The sequence below is a fragment of the Chiloscyllium plagiosum genome, chromosome 7 (assembly GCF_004010195.1).
Source record: "Chiloscyllium plagiosum isolate BGI_BamShark_2017 chromosome 7, ASM401019v2, whole genome shotgun sequence".
NCBI lineage: Eukaryota > Metazoa > Chordata > Chondrichthyes > Orectolobiformes > Hemiscylliidae > Chiloscyllium > Chiloscyllium plagiosum.
The window spans coordinates 27,399,589-27,422,793 of record NC_057716.1 but is presented as its reverse complement, the minus strand read 5'-3'; the positions used below and the strand labels follow the sequence as shown (position 1 = coordinate 27,422,793).

Here is a 23,205-nt window from a genome sequence, read left to right as displayed (position 1 = left end):
CCTTCTGTACCTCGCTTCCTTTGCTTATTTCTCTTCACTGTCTGATAACCTTGTCCTTTTTTTTTTCCTGTTCCCAGAGCAGCAAGATGGGCATGGAAGCAGTCCTCACCCTGCTGGATGCCTCGCCAGAGACATCATCCTGTGTTGTCAGCCTTTCTGGTAACCAGGCCTTGCGACTGCCACTGATGGAGTGTGTGCAGCTGGTGGGTATTCGATCTTTTTCCCTGTCAAGGTTTCTTGCTCGCAGCCGACACGCAAAGTCCCTGTCTGCCATTGCAAATCGTGTTTTGACCTGACTCTTCTAACGGCTCTCCCCTCCACTCCCCCCCCCCATCCTCTGGTCGTCATCTTGGTAAATCTCCGTTCCAATCTAGCGCCAAGCTGAGACCCGTCAAGGAGCAGGGAGAAGGAGGGGTTCCTTCACTTCAAGCCAGTGAACTGGTATAACCGAATAAGAACGAGATGATGCTGGAAAAGCTCAGCAGGTCAGGCAGTGTCGGTGGAGAGAAAGAGTTAATGTTTCAGCTCGCTGAGCTTTCACCAGAACTGTTCTCCTTCCAGTGTGCACAGTATTTTGCCTCTGTGTAGGCATCAAGGGATGGTGGTCTTTCGCTGGAATATGAAGGGGCACAAGTTGTGTTACAGTCGTACAGAGCTCTGGCTAGATTTCATCTGGAGTATGGTGTTCAGTTCTGGTTATTACACCAGAGGAAGCATGTTTTGGCTTTGGAGGGGATGCACTAGACATTCTCCGGAATGACCGGCCATGAGGAGCAGTCGAAGCTTGAAGACAGAAAATTACAACTGGATCCAATTGAGCTGCTTAAGATGTTGTAAAGACTTTGATAAGTTAGCGAAGCTATTATGTTTGGTGGGGAAAATCCAAAGCGAGGGTGCGTGACCTTCAACTTAAACCTAGGGCAGTGCAGCGATGATATCAGGGAATATTTCTTCATATATAGGCTAGCAGGAAGCGGTAACTCTACATTTAAAAGCTGTCAAAATTATGGATGTATTGGAAACTTCAAGCATGGTATCAGTGCTTAATAGAGCTTAGAATATTATTGAAAGGAGAGAGATTGCCAAAGTTTTGTGTCATGTTTTCATCAGGACTAGAGCACAAATGCCACATTTCAAGCAATGTCCCACAGCAGTACTCTCATGGGATACATTCTTATGGTTGTTTTGATTTTGAGCAGCTTTGATTACCTGCCTCTCTTTTTAACAATATAAATTAAAAGCATTACTTCGTTTAATGGCATTTAATAATAAGTGGAACAAGTTGTATAATTAAAGTTGACCCACAGTCAAATTGAATGCCAAATTGGTTTCGAGGGGCTGAAATGGGCAGCTCACAATGTGTCATCTTTGTAGATGGTGGGTCATGTGATTAGGAGTTATGTTTTAAGAGTTCTTTTTGTTACTTTTATAGATAAGCAAACAAAGCCGAGCTCCCGTGATATCCTGTTAATTAACAATTGCGTTTATGTAGCACCTTTTTAGCATAGTGAAACATCCCAAGGCGCTTCAGAGGAGTGTTGCTAGACAAAATCTGGATGCTGAACTACAAGGAGATGTTAGGGCAAGTGATCAAAAAGCCTGGTCAAGCAGCTAGGTTTTAAGGAGTGTTTTAAAGGCGGACAGGGTTTTAGATAAGGAATTCTGATCCTTAAGGAGCTGAAGGCTGTCGATAGTGCAGTAAAATGTTCAAAAATATGGTAAAGGCCAGAAAGTGATTAATGTGGAGGAATGGAGGGCTGTAGGAGGTCACCGAGAATGGATGGAGAGGGCGGGTTTTTGAATTTTTTATTTTAAAATGCTCATCTCGAAGTGACTGAACTCTTTGTGGTGTGGTATAGACTACAGTTCAAGATCCGAGGGTGGACTCCTGCTCTGTGTTGAGTTTCTGGTGACCTTGACTTTCCTGAGCGGGTTTTTGAATTTTTTATTTTAAAATGCTCATCTCGAAGTGACTGAACTCTTCGTGGTGTGGTATAGACTACAGTTCAAGATCCAAGGGTGGACCCCTGCTCTGTGTTGAGTTTCTGGTGACCTTGACTCTCCTGAGCTAGCATGGGGAAAATTAGTAGGTTTGGGGGGGGGAGGGCAGGACGCAATCCTGCTTGTGATCGAACGTCTCAGAATGTCTGTTCTGCAGATTTCTGCAGGTTTGAAAATATCAAGTGGGCACAGCATATAATAAGTCAGGCAGCATCCAAGGAGCAGGAAAATCGACGTTTCAGGCATAAGCACTTCTTCAGGAATCAGGATTCTTGAAGGGCTTATGCCCGAAACGTCGATTCTCCTGCTCCTTGGATGCTGCCTGACCTGCTGCGCTTTTCCAGCAACACATTTTTCAGCTCTGATCTCCAGCATCTGCAGTCCTCACTTTCTCCACAGCATATAATAAATTTGGTTTAAAATTTTTGCTGCAATTTGTGGTTTAATTTAGTTCACCAAGGAATTGCTCCCTTCCTTTTCTATTTGAGAGTGGGACCATGCTGATGTGCATGTCTCCAGCACCCTCCGTGGTGTTCTTTTGTTCAATATTTCTGAAATGGCTGTTGACTTTTATTTTGAAACTCTTCCCTAACAACATTTTCAGTATGGGGAGGGGAACATTTGACGTATAATTCAGCAGCATATTTAATTTTCAATTACTGCTTTTTGTTATTTTATCTAAATGATTTGGAATGTGACTATAGGAGGAAAAGATAGTAGGTTTATAGATGGCACCGAAATAGGTGGTGTCTTGGACAGTAAGGAAGATTATCTTGGAGTACAACAGGACCTTGATCAGATGGGTCAAGGGTTGGTGGATTGAATTTAATTTAGACAAGTGTGAGATGCTGCATTTTGGAAAGGCAAATGGTAGGGTCCTGGGGAGTGTTGGTGAACAAAGAGACCTTTGGGTGCAGTTTCATAATTCCTTGAAGATGGAGTCACAGGTAGACAGGGTAGTCAAGAAGGCATTAGTTATGCGTTTCTTTATTGGTCAGTGCATTGAGTCTAGGAATTGGGAAGTCATGGCTAAATAGGACGTTGGTTAGGCCACTTTTGAAATACTGCACGCAATTCTGGTCTCCCTGCTAGAGGAAAGATCTTATTAAACTTGAAAGGATGCTGAAAAGATGTACAACGTTTCCAGGGTTGGAGGATTTGAGAGGCTGTGTAAACAGCAGATATTTTTCCTGGAGTTGGAGACTGGGGGATGACCTTATAGAAGTTTATAAAAGCATGGATAGAGTGAATAGCCACCGTCATTTTTCCAGGATTGGGGATTCCAAACTTTGAAGGCTGAGGTTTAAGGTGAGAGGAGAAAGTTTTAAAAGGGACCTAAGGGGGCAGCCTTTTCACGCAGAGGGTGGTACGTGTATGGAATGAGCTGCCAGAGGAAGTGGTGGAGGCTGGTACAATTGCAACATTTAAAAGGCATCTGGATGGGTACATGAATAGGAAGGGTTTAGAGGGATAAGGGCTAAGTGCTGGTAAATGCGACCTAGATGAATTTAGAATTTCTGGTCAGCATAAAAGGGTTGGACTGAAGGGTCTGCTTCCGTGCTGTACTTCTCTATGGATATTAAAAAAAAATGATTTCTCAAGTATTCCTTTTTGTTTCATTTGAAGACCAAGGACGTTCAGAAAGCCATGGACGAGAAGAGGTTTGATGAAGCCATTGTTCTTCGTGGCAGGTAAGGCTTTCAGTTCTGACTTCCCTTATCTATAGTCTGGATACCTTCTAACAGATTAAAGCATCCTTGCTTTTCTATAGCGATTAGACCTAGGATCTCCCAAATCCAGTGACGTGCAGTGCTTTAGAAATCTAGTCGCTGTTGTACTGGGGGAAACATGGCACAGTAATGTGATCACGGACCAATAATCCATTTTAATGCTGCAGGTTGAAGGATTTATGTTGGTCAATTTACCCAACATTTTTTCAAGGAAGCATTGGAATTGTGTTTTAACATGCACTGAAGAGAGCAGGCAAAGCCACAAGTTAATATCTGATCTGATGCATTGGATGTCTGACAGTGTAGCTCCCCACCAACCCAGTACTGCACGATGGAAGGTGGATTTTTGTGCTCATATTTGTGGAGAGAACCACCTCCTCCTCATATGTTAGTGTTAACTGTCTTTCTTCAGGGTGCAAGTCTTCACTTTTATCTTGTTGGCAGGGGTCCATTTCACTTTTTGAGAAAAGGGTTGAATTCTAGAGGTGAAGTGAGACCCGTCATCGGCGAGAGGCTGGGAATTCTGTGGTTAAATAACTCACCACCTGATTCCTTGAAGCCTCTCCACCCATCCACAAGGTGTGAGTCAAATTCTGAGGGTGGCGTGAGGAAGCTCAGGTAACACAGATACTGCCACAGTCAACCCAACTCAGTCATTTCTCTCAACGTCTTCACCAGGGAGGCGAGGCTTACAGAGCAGATTGTATAATGGGGATTGAGATTCCTTTTTGAACACTTCAGGGACCAATGAATGGAAAATACTGTGTTCCTGTAGTCACTAGGAAAGGAGCTTCATTCCTTGCCTCTCCATGGCTCAGTACATAACACTCCAGCCTCCCAGTCAGAAGGTTGTGGGTTCAAGTCCTGTTCCAGGACAAAAAATCTGGGCTAACGCACCGTACAGTAATGAGGGGTGCCTTGTTGTCAGAAGTTCCATCCTTCGGATTTGAAGAAATCTGCACTGTCAGCCTCTCAAGTGGGCGTAAGATATCCTTGGGGTTCCTTTTGAGAAGGAGCAGGAATCTACTGTTCCACTGTACTGGCTAATATTTACCCCGCACCCACTGATCTCACAGCTATTTCTGGGAGCTTGTGTATACAATGGCTGTGATATCTGTTGCAAGTCTCTGCTGTACCTGATGCAGAAATGTACAGGATGATAGCCAGCCATACTGTCGGCCAGATACTCACATGATAATGGCATGAAAAATCCATGCTGTCAATTGATAATGACCCATCAGGAAGACTAAAATGAGCTGATCTCAAGATATGGTCATTTAGACATGCACTGAACGGGCTAATGTGCTCCCCATTCCCCAGTGAATTAATGAATCACAGCCAACCTGCAAGAACCTTCCCAGGGGCCATCATTCCTAATGGAGGACTCTCCTCTTCCCTTTTGCTACAGGAGCTTCGAGAATAACTGGAATATCTACAAGCTGCTGGCTCACCAGAAACCTGCTCAGACCAAGGTAAGCCCTCAGGCTGATAGCATTGAGACTCCTGCCACACTAGGCTTCTCCATCGGGCAGTTAACTGAGAGAGCCCTATACAGCGCGGGCTGGGGAAGGCATCGCCACAGTAGCCCTCACTGAGTGACTGTTATTCCGTGTGGGCTGTCACAAGTTACTGTGCGCTCTTTAAAAAAGTGAACGTTATTTTAGAGTTGCATTGAGCTCTGGAGAGAACCTGCCACAGGTTCTGAGCACTGCATCTCAGGGAGGGTGTATCAGAATTGTATGAGGGAAACTATGACAATGGGTTGCATGGGCTAAGTTTGTGTAGGTTTGAGTAAGGAGGTGTAATAAGGATCAAATTGAGGTGCTTAAGAGAATCTGAGGAGTTTACAGGATAACGAGGGTGGTGGGGAAGTCAACAAGGACAAATGGAAACATCAGGAAGCACATCTTCCTATTTCTTCAATGGGAAATTAAAATTTGAAACATCTTTTCCGACAAAAGTAATTGAGGGCATCAGTAACATTACTTGGAAGTTAAATTGATGGATTTATGGTAGGCAAAGGTTCTGCTACAATGCACGTTTCTTCAACGCAAATTAGCTATAATTCGATTGAAGAATTTAGACCATTATTTGTACAATGCGAACTTTCCTTACCTGTATTGACTATAATGTAATTCAGGCCCCATTAGTTTAAATGGTGTTGCTATTGCGTGGTTTTCTTCGAACAGGAGAATGGAGCTATCATGTATCAGAAATGACTGTACTAAGAGAACCAAGGTCAGTAAATGGAGTTAAGATTCAGGGTAGAGTATGCTTGAGGGGTTGAGTGGTCTCCTGTTCCCATGTCTCTCAGTTAACCAGAGTTGAGGGTGTGTCCATCCATAGTCCATGCAGATCACCAAGTTCAGACATAGGACGGTAAGCCCGTATTCAGTGTTCTTGCCTGACTCTGGGATGAGGCCTATTAGGGTGTCCCCATGCATTTACTGCATCACTGGGCAGCCAATCTGAGCTGCTTGATTCGATGATGGAGACTTGACTTCTGAGCTGTTCAAGGAGGCTGTGAAATTCCCTTTCCCTTCCTTACACAATGCTTGGGGCTGATGTCCGGCCCTTCACAGACAACCACCAGCCTGTGGGCTGTGAAGAAGTGTGGGAGATGTCCTTACTGGTCTGCTACTGGCTTCCCCCATAGCTGTGATTCAAGGAGCTGCAGATGCAGCATCTTCCTTACTGTGGTCCAGCTCCATGAATACACCACCTTACACCCTCAAAATCACTGTAATTAGCAGCAGGCTGTGCACTGCCATTGCTGGAGAGGTTGCATAAAATCATTCTATCATACCACCATTGAGTGGCTCTCTGCAAAAGTAATTTAACTAATCTCGATCCTTGCCCATAGTTCTGTTTATTTTTCTCTTTTGTTTAATCTAACTCCCTTTATACTCTCTGGCACTTTTAAATCTTTCCGTCTGGCACTTTTTTGTTTGGTTCTTGTGCCAGTCACTTTTTACGTCTTTAATGTCTTCTGGTTCTCGATCCCCCTCTGAGTGAAAAGTGGCAAACGAAGGAGTGAGGTGGGACCCGAGAGCCATTTGTGGCTTGGCCTGACATTTGTGTTCTGCCTCCATATGTTGCTGTGTGAGCAAAGAAGGGTAAACGATGTTATGATAGCTTAATTCCTAAACAACTTAATTTTGAAAAAAAACCCTGTTGCAGTAGAGCTAAAAGTCTGGTAATGAGTGGCCTCTATTTGAATACGATCCAGTGACGACACTGATCAATCTGTTCCCTCAGTTACTGCGCCAGTGTCCTAGAGAGCAGTGTATATTGCCCTTACTGATGTCTCTCTGCCCTCTGCCCATCACAGAGTAATTTCAACTTAGCCATCGTGAATATTGGAGCTCCAGCAGCAGGGATGAACGCAGCCGTGCGTTCTGCGGTTCGAGTTGGCCTCTCGTCGGGTCACGTTGTCCACACTGTTGCCGATGGGCTGGAAGGCTTTGCTGCAGGACAGGTAAGTGTTCCACAGCCCTGTTCATGTTGAGTCTGATTGCTGCCTTCGTTCACACGGTTTAGGCAAGGGTTTGACTCATCTAGCTGGATCGTGGAAGATGTCCAGTGGCATTGCTCCCAGTGATGGAGGAGACTCGTCTATCTACATAATGCAAGTTCCCTTTGGCATTGCTCCCAGTGATGAAAATCACTTCGATCTCCATAAGTACTGTAGGCCTCCTGTGGCATTGCCCCCGGTGATGGCGCTGTGTATTTTCATGTAGTTACATATAAATGACGTGCAGGTTAGGTGAATTGGCTAAATTGCCCACAGTGTTCAGGATGTGTAGGTTAGGTGCATTAGTCAGGGGTAAATATAGAGTAGGGGAACGGGCCTGGGTGGGTTACTCTTCGGAGGGTCAGTGTGGACTTGTTGGGCCGAAGGGCCTGTTTCCACACTGTAGGGATTCTGATTCTGATTCTGAAATGTGTATCCCTTGTGGCACTGCGTATGGTTGGAGATGCAGCACCTACAAATGGATGTCAGCTGATCTCCCGTGGCGTTGCTCAGGGTGAGTTGGAGAAGACACTGCTGTATAATAATAGGGGTGTTCACAATACAATATGATGGGAAATGAGACGGGACATAAATATGTAACTTGCCAAAAATTTGTGCTACTCAGCAGAACTGAGACATTTTTGATGCATAACCCCCCCTTTGCCTTTCTTTTTCCTGCAGATTAAGGAAATGAAATGGGGTGATGTTGGAGGCTGGACTGGACAAGGTGGCTCCCTGCTGGGCACAAAACGGTGAGCATTGTCTCTGCTCCCTGGTGACCGTTCCCACCCTCCAATCAGACTGTGCTGTTATGTTAAAGTCTGGGAATTCTCTCTGCCATCAAACTGCACACACTTTGGAAGCTGGCAGTTTATGTTGTTGGGATCACTTGGAATTGTCTTCCTGATGTCACTAGTTCACATTGAATCCCAGAATCCCTTCAGTGTGCCCCTTTACCATATTCATTAGAAGAGAACTATGGAACTGTCATCCCATTGGTGTCAGGTATGTCTTGATAATGCTGTGAGTCACAGGGTCCTGGGGTCAAATGCCACATGAGGGGTACAAGCCTGTTCTCCCAGTACGCTGCTGAGAGAGGTTGTGGCAATCTCTGAGATGCCATCATTTAGGTGTGTTTCCTCACCGAAATAGCCATTCATTTAAGTTTTAAGGTGTGTGTGTGTGTGTGTGTGTGTGTGTGTGTGTGTGTGTGTATATATATGGGCACACAAACACACAATACTCTCACATAGTTATGTAAAATAATGAACCAAGGGCCATAACAGTAATACAGTCACTAATAAAGTCGAGGTTGTTCCTTTACCCACGAGCTGCTTGGAATGTACAACTCACTAGCACAGGGAGGCAAATATTTGCACATACTGTACATGAGGGCGAAAGGACATGCTGAAAGGGTTTGGATGATGTGAATTGAGAGGGGGCAGTTAGTGTGGAGCTGGCACAGAGCAGTTTGGCTGAATGGCCTGTCTCTTTGCATCAATTCTATCATGTGTCTCACCCCAGTACCATTCTCTCAGTCAGAGCCTCTGCGTCCCTGTACGGGCTTGAGTTGATGCCGGCGTTGTTTAAATGTCTCTGCCGCCATTTCTTCCCTTTGTTTGCAGCACCCTCCCCGAGAAGTGCATGGAGCAGCTGGTGAAACAGATCCGGGAGCATCGCATCCACGCTATCCTCATTATCGGTGGGTTTGAGGTGAGACACTCTGCGTGAACCTCCTGTCGTTCCTGCTCCCTGAAGCTCTGGCCAATCCCTGCCACCTGCCTTTCTCGGGCATTTTGCTCAGTTGGGCTTTGCTGAGCTGCCTGGCAGGGGGCGCTGCAGAGCCTGCAGTGAGCGTTGCTCAGCTTCGCCACCTGTTGATATGACCGGTTACTGCAACCACAGTGACCAGAATGACGTCTTCTTTCTGTTGCTGCTGTTGACGCAATTCCAAAAATCCAAACAACCCGTGGAGCTGGTAACATTCCTCCAGAGCGTGAGGTCTGTTGGGTTGTCAATGGGGCTAGAGACCCAGTAGGGAGTGACTCTGATCCTTACAGATGAGCGTTGCAGCGGCAGTGTGTTCAAGTCCCCCCATTCCAGGCACCAAAGTGTACAGGCCATCCATCTAGCAGATGGTTCAGCCCCATGACTCTGAGACCTGAGGCCTGATTGGCTGTACCTTGCACGCTTCCTGACATGTGACCATCCCTGGCTGGCCCGGACTTCCTTGTCCATCCCTAGCTGCCCTGGAGAAAGTGAGGAGCTGTCTTTAACCACTTGATCCCCCAACCGTGACTCCATAAACTGGAATAAATTTTCCTGACAGTGACCTCCTGGCTCTGCAATCTTGTTGAACCCTGAGGCTGTGACCAAGTATAACCCTGACCGTCTAGCTCAGAGGCTTTCGAGTATTTTGTTCTAAAGCTCTTCCCACGTCACCCTGCAGAAATTGAGACCCATCACATGTTCCTGACTGCTTTCCTTTCAAGGTATCTTCATACCAACACATCTACCTAAAAACTGTTATTAAAAAAGTTCACATTAGATGTTGCCTACGTCCATGTTCTCTCCTATTTTCACCACGTTGGCTTCCTCCGGCCCAGAGCCCAGACCTGTCTCAGTTCGATGTTTCTTCAGGAGGCGGCCGGTGTGTTGATCTGAAGTAAAAGTGGAGTGAGCTGAGCGACGCCTGTTTCTCCTTCCTCTCCAGGCCTACGTGGCAGCCTTGCAGCTGACCGAGGGGCGGGAACGCTACGAAGAACTCTGCATCCCCATGTGTGTCATCCCGGCAACCATCAGCAACAATGTACCAGGCACCGACTTCAGCCTCGGCTGTGACACTGCAGTCAATGCAGCCATGGAGGTAAGTCAGGGAATGTTGGGGGAGGGGGGCAGTGTTCAGTTGGTTAGCTCAGATTGGACCTTTGACTCTGGGATTAGGCTTAATGAGGTCGCAGGGGCCTAGAGGCATCAAGGTTCGCAGGGAATCGAGGCCCAGCATTAAGAGAACGGGGCTTAAATGAACCCCATATAAGAGCAAATTATTGCAGATGCTGGAATCCGTACTGAAAACAAAACATGCCAGAGATCACAGTGACTCTGGCAGCTTCCATGGAGAGAAGGCAAGCTAACGTTTTGAGTCTAGATGAAGAATCATCTAAACTTGAAACATTAGCTCGCTTTCTCTTCATGAATGCTGCCTTGACCCGCTGGGATCTCCAGCATTTCTTTTGTGGAATGAGCCCTGTGTTTGGAGTGACCGGCTGACGGAGCTAGTTCAAGGTTTGAAGCAGGGCTCACTGGGGAAGGTGCAGGTCATCGCGAAGAGCCGGGTCAGTCCGGGATCCGTAGGCTCTCTGGTCCGGGCTGCTTGACCTCTCGGGTTACTCACGTCTGTTTGTCCCTTCACAGACTTGTGACCGCATTAAGCAGTCAGCATCAGGGACCAAACGCCGAGTTTTCATTGTGGAGACCATGGGAGGTTACTGTGGCTACCTGGCCTCAGCAACAGCACTAGCTGTCGGGGCTGATGCTGCTTACATCTACGAAGATCCCATTAACATTCATGACTTGACGGTGGGTTCGTGAGATGAAAAATCTGTCGGTGGGTGGGGTGGGGGGGGGTCTCTCTCTGCTCTCTCTCTGCTCTCTCTCTGCTCTCTCTCTGCTCTCTCTCTGCTCTCTCTCTGCTCTCTCTCTCACTCTCTCTCACACCCTCGCGCTTGCTCCTTCTTGCCCCTGGTTTTCAGACAGTGTGTTCTGGATCGTAGCAAGTTGCAATGTCTTGTAAAGAGAGAATTCTCTTCCTCTTCCCCGGTCCTCCTTGCCAATCATATTAAAACTCTGCCATCTGTCAGTGGAAGCAGCCACTCCCGAGTTGCTCTGTTAAAGCCTGCTTCCGGGAGAAGTATATATTGGAAAGACTGTTTGTTTCCATGGTTCTTACTGCTCTGCTTTGTACCCGCAGGCCAATGTGGAACATCTAACCGGGAAGATGAAGACAACTATCCAGAGAGGGCTTGTCCTGAGGTAGGGTCTTCCTGGAAAAAAAACCGAGGCAGGTAGGGGGTCAGTGGTAAGACCAGTGCACCCATATACTTCTCTACTGGCCACCTTGGGTGACAGCCATGGTTAAGTGGGTAGCTCTCTTGTCTCCTGAGTTCAAGGGTCAAGAGTTCGAATGCCATTCCTGAGGCTTGCACCCAAAATCCAGGGCGAGCAAATATTGCATCAAAAGGTATCATCTTTCAGCTAAGAGGAGATTTTGATCTTCATATCAATTGACGAGAATAATCTGGAGGATGAGTTCATAATGTGTGCTTGGGGTTGCTTCCTAAAGTACGCTTCAGAACCAACGAGGGAGGAGGCTGTTTTAGACCTGACAATGTGCCATGCGACAGGACCGACTCATGACACTATTGCGAAGAATCCTTTCAATAATAACTTTCTAGAACATTACATTGAGCTTAAGGGTGTGAACTTTAGGTATGATACCAGTGACTTAGACCCATCAAGGCAAGTACACGAGGATGAACCTGGTGAATGTGGAGTGGAAAATAAGCAATGTGGTAGTGAAGCAGGCAAAGAACTCTCTCGACAAAGGTATTCCCCGTGCAATAGATACTGTACAAACGATGTATCGTTACACAGCTAACTAAGAAATTTATGGATCATATCAAATTGAAAGAAAGGATGTATGTGATTAGATTAGATTCCCTACAGTGTGGAAACAGGCCCTTCGGCCCAACAAGTCCACACCGACCCTCCGAAGAGTAACTCACCCAGACCCATTTCCCTCTGACTAATGCAGCTGGCACTATGGACAATTTAGCATGGTCAGTTCACCTGACCCGCACATCTTTGGACTGTGGGAGGGAACCGGAGCACCCGGAGGAAACCCACGCAGACACGGGGAGAATGTGCAAACTCCACACAGACAATCATCCGAGGTTGGATTCAAACCCAGGTCCCTGGCGCTGTGAGGCAGCAGTGCTAACCACTAAGCCCTTTAAATGTCCATTCATGCTAACCCTATTCCCCGTACTTGATGCTGCTAAAAATAGCCATGCAATAAAAGATTGGAAATTTTTAGAAGCCAGCCCAGAATAATTATTCCCTCATAAAGAGGGTTAATTTGGAGAATGAGGGGAATAAAGTTAGAAGTATAAACTCGGACAATAAAAGCATCAAAAGAAATATAAAAGAGATCGGTTAAGTGCTGATCTCTTTTAAAGTGTAACTGGGAAATTAATAATGGGGGAAATGATAGATTTATGATCCTTATGTCTCTGTCGAAGACAGACAAATCTCCTCAAGAGTACTAGGAAATTGAGACAGAAGAAGTAAGCAGTCAATCACTGCAGAAAAAGTGCTAGGAAATGTAATGGGACAAAGGACTGCTATCCAGCTGATGGCTGCATCCTAGGGTCTTGTAGGAAGTGGCTACAGAACTAGTGAGTGCAATGATTGTAATTGTCCAAAGTTTCCTAGATGCTGGAAAGGCTCCAGCAGACTGTCTAACGCATGTAATGTCCCTATTCAAGTAAGTAGGGATGACAGGAAGCAGGAAATTAAATTTGAGTTAGACTAACATCTACATTGAGGAGAATGCTTGAATCCATTCCTAAGGAGGAAGTAACAGGTCATTTAGAAACTTTTCATACAGGTAGGCAAAGTCAACATGGTTTTGTGAAAGGGAAATTGGGGGGTGTGGGGGTGGAGGGAGGTAGGCTGGAAAGTGGAACTGGCCACAATCTGATCAGCCGTGATCTTCCAATAGTGTAGACTGAAGACGCTACTGCTGTTTCTTGTTTTTTTTAATGATCCTGTTAAGCCGAGCCCCCATCTTTCCTTCTGGATGGATATAAAAGATCCTAAAGGGGTACTTTGAGGTAACGGTCCACGACCCACATCACTGAGCAGCTAGCCATGATCACACAGTTGTTTATGAAGGGCTGTTGAATCTAAATTGTGTGCGGTGCTTCTTGCGTTATAACAACGGCCGCACTTATACTGACTGCCTAGGGCTGAGCTCACATTGTGATTGATGCAGCTCTGTTGTCTTGCTTCACGGGCAAGACTGTACAGTCTTTATTTTAAAAACGTCCTCCCTCTGCCCATCTTTCTGGAGAGGGCATGGAAGCAGCTGAATCTTCTGCTTTTCAATGCTGCCTAAGACTCTGTGTTTCCAAGCATGAAACAGGGCTAGTGAGAACGTGCCAGTGAGACTTACAGAGGTACATTGGTCACTCTGAGCAGAGCACTATGCTCCCAGCCTGTGAGCTAACATGAATTGCAAGTTGGAAGCAGCAGTGGCTTGGTTGCACTCCAGTGGTGCCATACTCATGCTGACCACTAGAAGACGCTGGTGGGTTTCTTTCTGGTTAATGAATCCTTTGTGTCTATTCAACCTTGCGAATAACTCACAGGAGGGCAATTCTGTGTGGTTTTCTCTCAGTTGTTATGGGGAAAATCACCAGCCTCGGAGTCAGAGTCGGGGTTCAATGACCGGGTTTATTGTCTGAAAAAATACCGGAGCTCCAGGGGAGAGAGAGCGAGAGAGATAGCAACAGCCCAGTGGTCAGCTGCGAGTCTTCTCTCAACCTGGAGCACATGGCAAGATACATGTAACATAATAGGTCAGTGATGAGGTTATTGTCTTTGTAACATAGTTTGTTTATTGTAAACATTGCAGAATCGTTGATGGTTTTGGTGCAGTCATTGTCAGTTCCAGCACAGCCTTTGTTAATTTCAGCACTGTCATTGTCAGTTTCAGCGTCTGCGTGGAAGTCCATTGCTGCAGTAATAGGCACTAATTGCTCTTCCCGAGAAGGACAATTACTGCAGCCCTGGCTACTGGCACTTTGTACTGAGTCCGTATCAAGCTGTTAGCATTTCTATCAAAGGTGCTGGCTGGACCCAGACACTTCGGCGGGCAGTTTCCGCTACTCCATGTGTATTCTCTCCCCCACCCACTTTAAACTAATCAACTAGGTTGTGAGTGAATTGTGCTGGCATTCTGGTGGCCCCAGGTAGATCTGTGTTTGCTCTGCTGTCTCTCTCCATATTGTGGTCTGGCGGCCATCTTGTGTGTCAAGTGGCCAACTCATGGCTCATCTTGTGGGTCTGTGTGCCTGGTGTCACCCTGCCCCATGCCATCTCCCACTTCACTGTCAATAAGTGTCAGATTTGTAGAATCTGTTTAGTTAAGCACCCCTTCTGTTTTATTAAAGCTTAGATGTAGAAAGAAAAGGCTGTTCTAGTCACTGGCACAAATGTTGGTGCGGAGGGGCATGGGCTGAGCTATTTCCTTTGACACACCTACCCAGCCTTCCCCATATTTTCATCGGCAGACTTTTTAATACTGACTAAATTATTGGAGATGAGAAACATCCAGGCTGCGCATCCCCCTACCAGTTGTGACCCTCGGAACCCCCTGTTCCAACTAAAACCGACAAAATTTTTTTTTTAACTCCAGCACTGCCACCCTCTATCTCTCGCTTAAAAAATAAATAAATCAGGTAACTCGACCAGGAATTATACCCAAGTATCTTGTCCAAATGCTTCACTGTTGTACAGCCCCTTACCCTGGTCTCTCAAACCAGATTGTTGGACCACCAGTTGTATGTTTTGCCTTTTTTATTTTCTATGTACCTACCCTCCGGCGGACTGCAAGCCAGGCTGAAGAGTCTCTGCCACCCCTTTACCATGCTTGGGGCACCTGTGCCCATTGGATACAGGTGCACTCAGGTACATCCCATATTGTAAGGGGCGGCTGAGGTCACCTGGCAATTGGTGCACCAAGGCAAAATTATCCCTGGGGGAAATCCCCTCTGCTGCCAATAAGTGCTTCAGGAATCCTCTGTGTGTGGAAGTACGGTGTGGGACCCGAAGCGCTTGCCACCTCACTCAGAAGGCAGGACTATCACTCTAATCCGAGTTGCTCTGCCTACTGTCAAAGTGATGTCCCCTTAGCCCTGAAGATTTTCCAATTTTTACTGACAACCCTCTCTGCTGAGGTGGAAATGGCTCCAAACCATGAGGCGGGAGCTGCTGAAGGGTACTTAGAAATATTAAAGACGCAGGTCGATGTTGGCGAACTGTTTTAACCGTTATCACGCCAGACCAGGCAAACAGAGTTACCATACTCTGAGCTGTGACCTTGTTGAACTGTGGCACAGGCTGGGGAGGCTGTATGGCCTCCTCCTTTTGTTTCTGTGGAAGTTTTGTTTGTTTTTCTCTCCCTCTTTCTCTCCCTCCCCCTTCTCTCTCTCTCTCTCTCTCTCTCTCTCTCTCTCTCTCGCTCTCTTTCTCACACATACCTCCACATTGTAATTCGTGCTGATGAGGTAATGGGTCTATCTGCGGTGTGGACTATACCATTCATCAACACGGTTCAAGTTGGAGTTGGCCCTGGGGATTGGCCAGTCCGTGCTCGGACTCTCAGGGCCTGCAAATTGCCTCTCAGTGAGTCATCCATCTTCGCCCTGTGGGTGGGGGAAAAGAGGGAAGTTAAACATGGGGGTGTCGGGGGCAAGAGGAGTCCGTCATGCGGCTGTAGGAAGGTGAGCAAAGATCTGGGAGGTCGATGTTTGCCCTCTTTCCAAAATCATTTGCGTGAATGTTCGTTCGTTCTCTTTCTTCCACTCCTTTTCCCTCTAGGAATGAGAAGTGTCACCAGTATTACACCACTGAGTTCTTATACAACCTGTACTCTGCCGAGGGGAAGGGTGTATTTGACTGTCGCACCAATGTGCTGGGCCATATGCAACAGGTAAGTGACTCCTCCAGGCAATGACTATAAAGCTTCAACTAAAGCCTCAGCAAAATGTTCTGAAAGTTGTGTTACAGGTGATTAGGGTGGTTAAGAAAGTGTTTAGCACATTTGTCTTCATTGCTCAGACCTTTGAATATAGGAGTTGGAATGTCATGTTGAGTTTGTCCAGACATTGGTGAGGCCTCCTCTGAAGTACTGTATAATTCTGATCGTCCTGCTGTAGGAAGGATACCATTAAACTGGGGAGGCTTCAGACCAGTTTTACCAGGATGTTGCTGGGAATGGAGGGTTTGAACTGTAGGGAGAGATTGGATAGGCTGGGGTGTTAGAGGTTGAGGAGTGTCCTTTATTGAGCTTTACAAAATCACGAAGGGCATAGGTAAGGGTCTTTTCCATAGGCTGGAGGAGTTCAAAGTTAGCCGGTATATTTTTTTAAAAAGGACATGCAGGCAACTTTTTTTTAATAGAGTGGTTCTTGTGTGGAATGAACTTCCAGAGGAAGTGTTAGAAGCATGGACAGTTACAACGTTTAAAAGGCATTTGGATAAGTGCACGAATAGGTAAAGAGGGATATGGGCTGAGCGCTGGCAGGCAGGACTAGTTTAGTTTGGGAACATGGTCAGTGTGGACTGGTTGGATCAAAGGGGTTTGTTTCCGTGCTGTATGACTCTGTAACTGAGAAACCTCAGGAGTATTGAGGAAGATCGCCATCCATTGACTAAACGCTCAGAGACCGCTGTGGTACAGCACTTGATCCCTGGTCTGATCCAGATTCACGACCCGCTCTCTGGAGGGGGTGGAGGGGCAGCAATGTGGTGACGGACAGCTGCTGCGGGAGGTGCTGCCTGAAAGTGACAGTGGGGAGAGCGACATGCTCAATGGGAGGCCCAGGCTGAGGAACCTGACGGGCCGGTTTTAGAAGCTTTCGGATGACTGCACTCCTGCTTCAATGTGAGATTCTCTAACGTTCAGACCAGCGGCTCCCCTCGCTGTGATTCCGCTGCAGGGCACCAGGCAATTAATATTCCTTCACTATGTCAGTGACGCTATCCAGTTGCAACACTCCAGGAGGCCCCTGTCTTAGAAACACCTCCAGGCCCTGACAGACTGACAGAGTAGTTGTTAATGTTACCATGACCAGGACGATGCAGGTTGACAGCGGGATGACGTAATTCTCGGGTTTTTAACTCTATCCCTGCCCGTTCATCGTTTTCTGGGGCTGGTGTCGGACAGAGTTAAAACAGCCTTGGCACACGAGATGGTTTGTCACTCGTGTGCAGACTCGTTGGCACACGGACCTCTCCGTTGACTTTACCTCTTCTGCACTGACAGGGCGGTGCACCCACACCCTTCGATAGGAACTTTGGGACGAAGCTGGGCGTCAAGGCTGTGCAGTGGCTGACCGAGAAACTGCTGGAGAGCTACAGGAAAGGTGAGGCCCCTAGGCCCTGGCAGTGCTGAGAGAGATTGAGAGCAGGCGCCGGGGAGAACTGATCTGGGAGGAGCTGCTCTGTGAAACTGGAGAGAGCTGACCTGGTGCCAAACTGAAGCCAAACGCGCCACGACCCAGCTGAGGAAAACCAGGCAGGGTGGGGGGTTAAAGAAACCTTCGCTCGCAATCCGTGAGAGAGGTTTTTCCAGATGGAATACCCCTAACTGAATGCTGAGAGAGGAGGCCCATCACGAACAGCCCCTCTGCAGCATGAGGGGAGTTGTGAGAAGCCCCTGATCATCTTGAAGCTAGTTTGATGTCCTCGCTCCGTCTGGCAAGTGCTCCCTTCCCGATCTGTGGAATGATCTGCACCCATTAAAGGAAAGATTTGACCAAGGAGAGTAAGGGGGTTGGGGGGGGACAGTGGGATTGCTGGAGATCAGAGCGACGGGCCTCTCAAAAGCGTGTCTGTTCTCATCCTCTTCCTTCTCATCCTTTCCTTGAACAGGGCAAGTATTCGCCAACTCTCCTGAAACGGCCTGTGTCCTGGGAATGAACAGGAAGGCCTTGGTCTTCCGACCTGTGACCGAGCTGAAAGCAGAGACGGACTTTGAGTAAGTACGAGGGGCCGGGAGGAAAGTGGAGGGAACTGGGTGTAATACAGCGGCCGTGTCAAGCAGCACTCAACTCCAGAACAAGACAACTAAAACAAGGAAATGTCAGGGGTGATTGAGTGGACTTCAGGAGCTGCAGACTGTAACAGGACAACAATCTCCTCTCCAACATATTCATCCATAAGCTGACATTTCCTCACAGGCAATTAAGTGTTGTTTCTACAAGGGTTCAAAGATGTTTCATTGGAGTATAAGCGAGCAAAACTGCATCTATCAAGTTTATGTTATCTGGCATCATAGATACAAACTGGTATTCTGTACTAACCAAACTTTCTGACAGCTTGTACGTTCTCTTAAAGTCAGCCGGTCATATCTGGTGTTCAAATAATTTATTCTTCCCAAAAGAAAACCCCAATAGTAATAATAATAATAGCAGTAGATTGTAAATCAGCAGATGTGGTTCGCATTGTTAAATCGGTTTTGGTTATTGTGCCTGAGTGATGGTACCACTCAGAGGAGCAACAGCCGGTAGAGACTGAGCTTGTTCACTTTTTGCAAAACTGGGCTGGAGGCTGTGGTGCTTCTTGTAGGGACTTTATTCTGATACCTTACCGATCTAGGACTGTTGACTATCCGGCCACTCCTCTTCAGTTCCTCAAAGCTTTGCCTTGTGTCTGGAGTAACGTAATTCTAACTGGCCCCCCACTAATCCTCTTCGTGTGCCAGATAACGTAGATTTTACTTCACATGGGCTAATTAAAGAGGCTAAGTTTTAAGAAGTGCCTTTTGAAGGAGGAGCTTTTCCAGGAGGGAATTGTGGAACTGAGGGCCAGGGAAGCTGAAGGCCTGTCTGAGGAGCAAAATTAGCCCCGTGGTGCTCGAAAACCCCTCGATAGCACGGCAGACACCACTGGCCTCCCTTGTTCATCATGGCCATTGGAAGTCCCCAGAGATGTGACCCACAATCCTGCTGTCCAAGGCACGCTCAGAGAGTGTGTAGGCCGCAATGGGCCTTGCAGCATTTGCCAAGCCAGGCCCACCACACTGAGAGCACCACAGTGTAGAGTTGCCTCCTCAAAAGCAAGTGGGTCCACCAAGCAGCATCGAGGTGTGACCTGTACTTTCAGACATGATTGGACCAATCTATCCATACCTGAACTTTAACTCTGAATTAGATGCTGATGATGAAGAAGTTGCTGAACACGAGAGGGGGATCAGAGGAGATAGTTCAGCCCCTCCATTAGATCTGTGTCCTCAGGCCTATTACTCACCTTGGCTCCATGCCTCTTCAGTACTCCTACCCAACAGAAATAAAACTGTCCACCTTCAATAATTCTTCTAGGAGAGAGTTCTCTATTTTTCCACTGCCCTTTCACGAATTCTTTCCTTACGTCACTATGAGCTCCCCTGGAATTATCCAGCAGAAGAAATAAATTCCATCCATCCATTCTGGCATGCTGGGTCCTGTTGGGATCAGGCCAGCTCCCTGTCAGAGTAACTCTGCTAGTCCTACTCCCCAGCCCTACTCCCCCATCATCCTGCAATTACTTCTCTTCAGGTAATTATCCAGATCCCTGTTGCAACCCACAATCTCATCTGTTTCCATCACTTCCAGATGCTGCCCACATATTGCATAAAAACACTTTTCCTGGCATCACGGTATAGCCTGAGATCCGTGTCCTCCTCTCTGTCCTCCTGCCAATGGGAACAATTTCACTCTCATCTCCACTGTCCCGATCCCTCATGGTTTTGGACACCGTTCTCAGGTCTCCCCTATCTTCTGTTTGAGGAGAGCAGCCCTGGCATCTCGCGTCTATCCACGTCCGTTAAACTCTGCCCTTAAATGTTTTCTTCACCCTCTCTGAAGTCTATATATCCTTCCAAAAGGATCCCACAGAAGAGGCTGATGGATGGAGGTTGAGAAATTGACCGGGAGTTTGTGTTTCCGGTGATCAGTGGAGGTGTAATAGACAGTGAAGAGGTTACCTCCGAGTACAATGGGATCTTGACCAGATGGGCCAATAGGCTGAGGAGTGGCAAACTGAGTTTAATTCGGATAAATGTGAGGTGCTGCATTTTGGGAAAGCAAATCTTAGCAGGACTTATACATTTAATGGTAAGGTCCTGGGGAGTGTTGCTGAACAAAGAGACCTTGGAGTGAAGGTTCATAGCTCCTTGAAAGTGGAGTCGCAGGTAGATGGGGTAATGAAGAAGGGGTTTGGTATGCTTTCCTTTATTGGTCAGAGTATTAAATACAAGGGTTGGGAGGTCATGTTGCGGCTGTACAGGACATTGGTTAGGCCACTGTTGGAATATTGTGTGCAATTCTGGTCTCCTTCCTGTCGGAAAGATGTTGTGAAACTTGAATGGGGTCAGAAACGATTTACAAGGATGTTGCCAGGGTTGGAGAATTTGAGCTATTGAGAGAGACTGAGTAGGCTGGGGCTGTTTTCCCTGGAGTATTGGAGGCTGAGGGGTGACCTTATAGAGGTTTATAAAATCATGAGGGACATGGATTGAGTAAATAGACAATGTCTTTTCCCTGAGGAGTCCTTGGAGTGGAGATTGTCCGTTGCGATGGTGTTGATATGGAGGTTTAACCCCTCGAATTCTCTGTGTGTCCGACAGGCACCGCATGCCGAAGGAGCAGTGGTGGCTGAGGGTGCGGCCCCTCCTGAAGATGTTAGCCAAGTACCAGACGCGTTTCGACAATTACATCACGGGCAAGGTCGAGCACGTCAACAGGCGCAGTCTGAGCGTTGAGTCCGGTTTCTGAATCAAGCGGCCACCGGCACCCATCTCCCGTCACCACGTTTTAACCTCATTATAGCATGAACCTACCGTGAAGTAGTGTTTAAAAACTGCTTGCATTTGTTATTGCACCTGTTAATGTAGGAAGGTAACCCCAGGTGCATCGCAGGGGCTCAGTTGAACAAAAAGAGAGAGGGAGGAGTTATCAACATCAAATATGGCCATCACCTCAACCCAAACGGGTCATGGGTCAGATTTAATTCCAGTGAAGACTGGATTTGGGCCTGTGAGAAATGTAGTATTTTCCATTGTATCCTCAGATACACCCATCCTTCGTGAAGACCCTGTGCTGACCTACAGCCGATTGTGGCTGCATTCATCATCTCCACTCCATATCTCAACCTCTCGCAGCCTTTTTTACTCCATCCCTGTCCTGCCCTCTCTGCCTTTCTTTCTCTGTGTGTCTCTCATCCCTTCTCTCCCTCTCCTCTGCCCCCACCTTGCTACCTTTCCTCACTGCTCCTTGCTGCTACTGAAACTATGGGAGTTTGGTACAAGGATAATCACAGGCCTGTCACAGCTTGAGACTTCACTGTCCCTCGATCCTGGTCCAGGCTTTGCTTTCTGAATTGATTAGTTTTTTTTTTGTTTGACTTGTCTGTGATGTGTGAAACTTTCTGGGCCATTTAACTCAACCAGCGATTTGCCACCAGGCTGGGGAGGAGGTGAGTGCCGATAGGATTCCTCCGTAGAAAGGCTGCTCGCTGTGATCCGGGACAAAGGTAAATCCGAGAATGAGTGGAAAAAGGTGCTGAAAAGGTCCAATGTGTGAACTCTCCAGCTGGTGTTCCTTCTGCCTGCCCTAATAACCACTGTGAGTAGCTGGGTTAGAGCAGCATCCTCCCCAGTCACTCTCTTAGAAAATTCGAGATGTCATTGAGATAGCTGCCTCCATTTCTAAATGCAGCAGAGTGCCGTCGCGTTAAATCGAACACTGTGTGTTGTGTCTATGACATTTGAACTCTCCTCGGTCACTCTGGCCATGCTCCATGTGTCTGAACTGTTCAGAGCAGCTCCTGAAATGAAGCCCTTTGACAACACTCTATGGACACTTGTTGCATATTGCTGATAATGTCCCATAAAAAAAATGAATTGAGAAACTTGATTGCGATAACTTCCTTCCCTTCTCTTGGGAGCCTTGGAATTAAGAATGGATGTTTATTCAAGGTTGTTTTAATATAGAGAAGATTCAAGCTTTTAAAAGGCTTAAGGCAGTGCTATTCTCAAAAGACCATTTACAGAGGACGGAAACAGCTATTCTCCCCGTCAGTCCCCCGATTATTTATTAAGACTGTGTGTCCATTTTAAACGAAGGTTCAGCCAGCATTCAGTCAAGGATGACAAACAGTGCGATCCTTTTAAATGTTATGGGCATTATTCTCCAATCATGTGACCGTTGCCGCAAATCATGTGATTCTCTTGTGAGGCCACAAGGGGAACAAGATCTGTATACCATGTAGGTCAGTGTGTAGTCCTTTCAAGCCAGGCTGTGGAACTACTAGTGGTGGAACTACGTCTCCTCCACTAGCTGGTTGAAATACGTTCCACCTGCCAGTGGGCAGAAAGGTAGTGTGGCATAGGGCAATGGATTTGGCACTTGCCTGGGTGATGGACTAATAGACTCTTTCCTAACACTTGGATAAGGGTCAGACCACTCCATATCTGGGAGGGTGCAAAGCCGGATTTCCCTGTCAATACACAGTCAACTGTTTTTAAAGTTTCAAAAGATGTGACGAGCACAGTTTTTAACACACAGCAGGCTTTTGCTGACCAGTAAATGCACCCATTGCAATGTGTCTGTGCACTGTGTGTGTGTGTATATGTATAAAACTGTTCACCTTGTACTGTCAGTGGATTGTGACCTGGATTAGATTAAATTGTGTTTCGTGATTAAATTTGTAATGTGCAATGGCTTTGAGTGCTTGCCTTGATTTAATTGAGTCTCATTTTTAAAATCAGCCCCCCCCCCCCCCCCATCCCATCCCCACCAGCATCCCAGTCCAAAACTAAATGATTGTTTACAAAGCCATCTCATGCTTTGCATATATCCATGCAAGAAACAGGAAGGGTGCTAGGAATAATAAAAAAAAAACACAGATGAAGGTTTCAGTGGCAGTGAGTTAGGGAAGATCAGAGAGAATATGTGGTGTAGACCATGACCTTTATCTATTATTTGGTGGACCTTGGGCGTTTTGGTTTGTGGTTCCTTGAAAATGAAGTCACAGATAGAGAGGGTGGGAGGAAGGTGTTTGGTATGCTTGCCTTTATTGGTTAGTGCATTGAGTACAGGAGTTGGGAGGTCATGTTGCAGTTGTACAGTACAT

The 23,205-nt window shown here is 46.8% G+C and overlaps 1 protein-coding gene across 1 annotated transcript in view; it reads left to right on the top strand.

Annotated features, from left to right (window-relative positions):
- Window positions 1-22,374, top strand: part of LOC122551432 (ATP-dependent 6-phosphofructokinase, liver type-like) — a 59,220-nt gene extending 36,846 nt beyond the window's left edge. The window contains exons 10-22 of the mRNA XM_043693330.1: window positions 78-203; window positions 3,628-3,692; window positions 5,140-5,203; window positions 7,063-7,209; window positions 7,927-7,997; window positions 8,871-8,958; window positions 9,959-10,111; window positions 10,660-10,824; window positions 11,216-11,277; window positions 15,910-16,021; window positions 17,357-17,456; window positions 17,965-18,070; window positions 20,699-22,374. Of these exons, the coding sequence (XP_043549265.1) occupies window positions 78-203; window positions 3,628-3,692; window positions 5,140-5,203; window positions 7,063-7,209; window positions 7,927-7,997; window positions 8,871-8,958; window positions 9,959-10,111; window positions 10,660-10,824; window positions 11,216-11,277; window positions 15,910-16,021; window positions 17,357-17,456; window positions 17,965-18,070; window positions 20,699-20,846 (1,407 nt within the window). The 3' untranslated portion in view covers window positions 20,847-22,374. The remainder of the gene's footprint in view (window positions 1-77; window positions 204-3,627; window positions 3,693-5,139; window positions 5,204-7,062; window positions 7,210-7,926; window positions 7,998-8,870; window positions 8,959-9,958; window positions 10,112-10,659; window positions 10,825-11,215; window positions 11,278-15,909; window positions 16,022-17,356; window positions 17,457-17,964; window positions 18,071-20,698) is intronic.
- The last annotated feature ends 831 nt before the right edge of the window (window positions 22,375-23,205 follow it).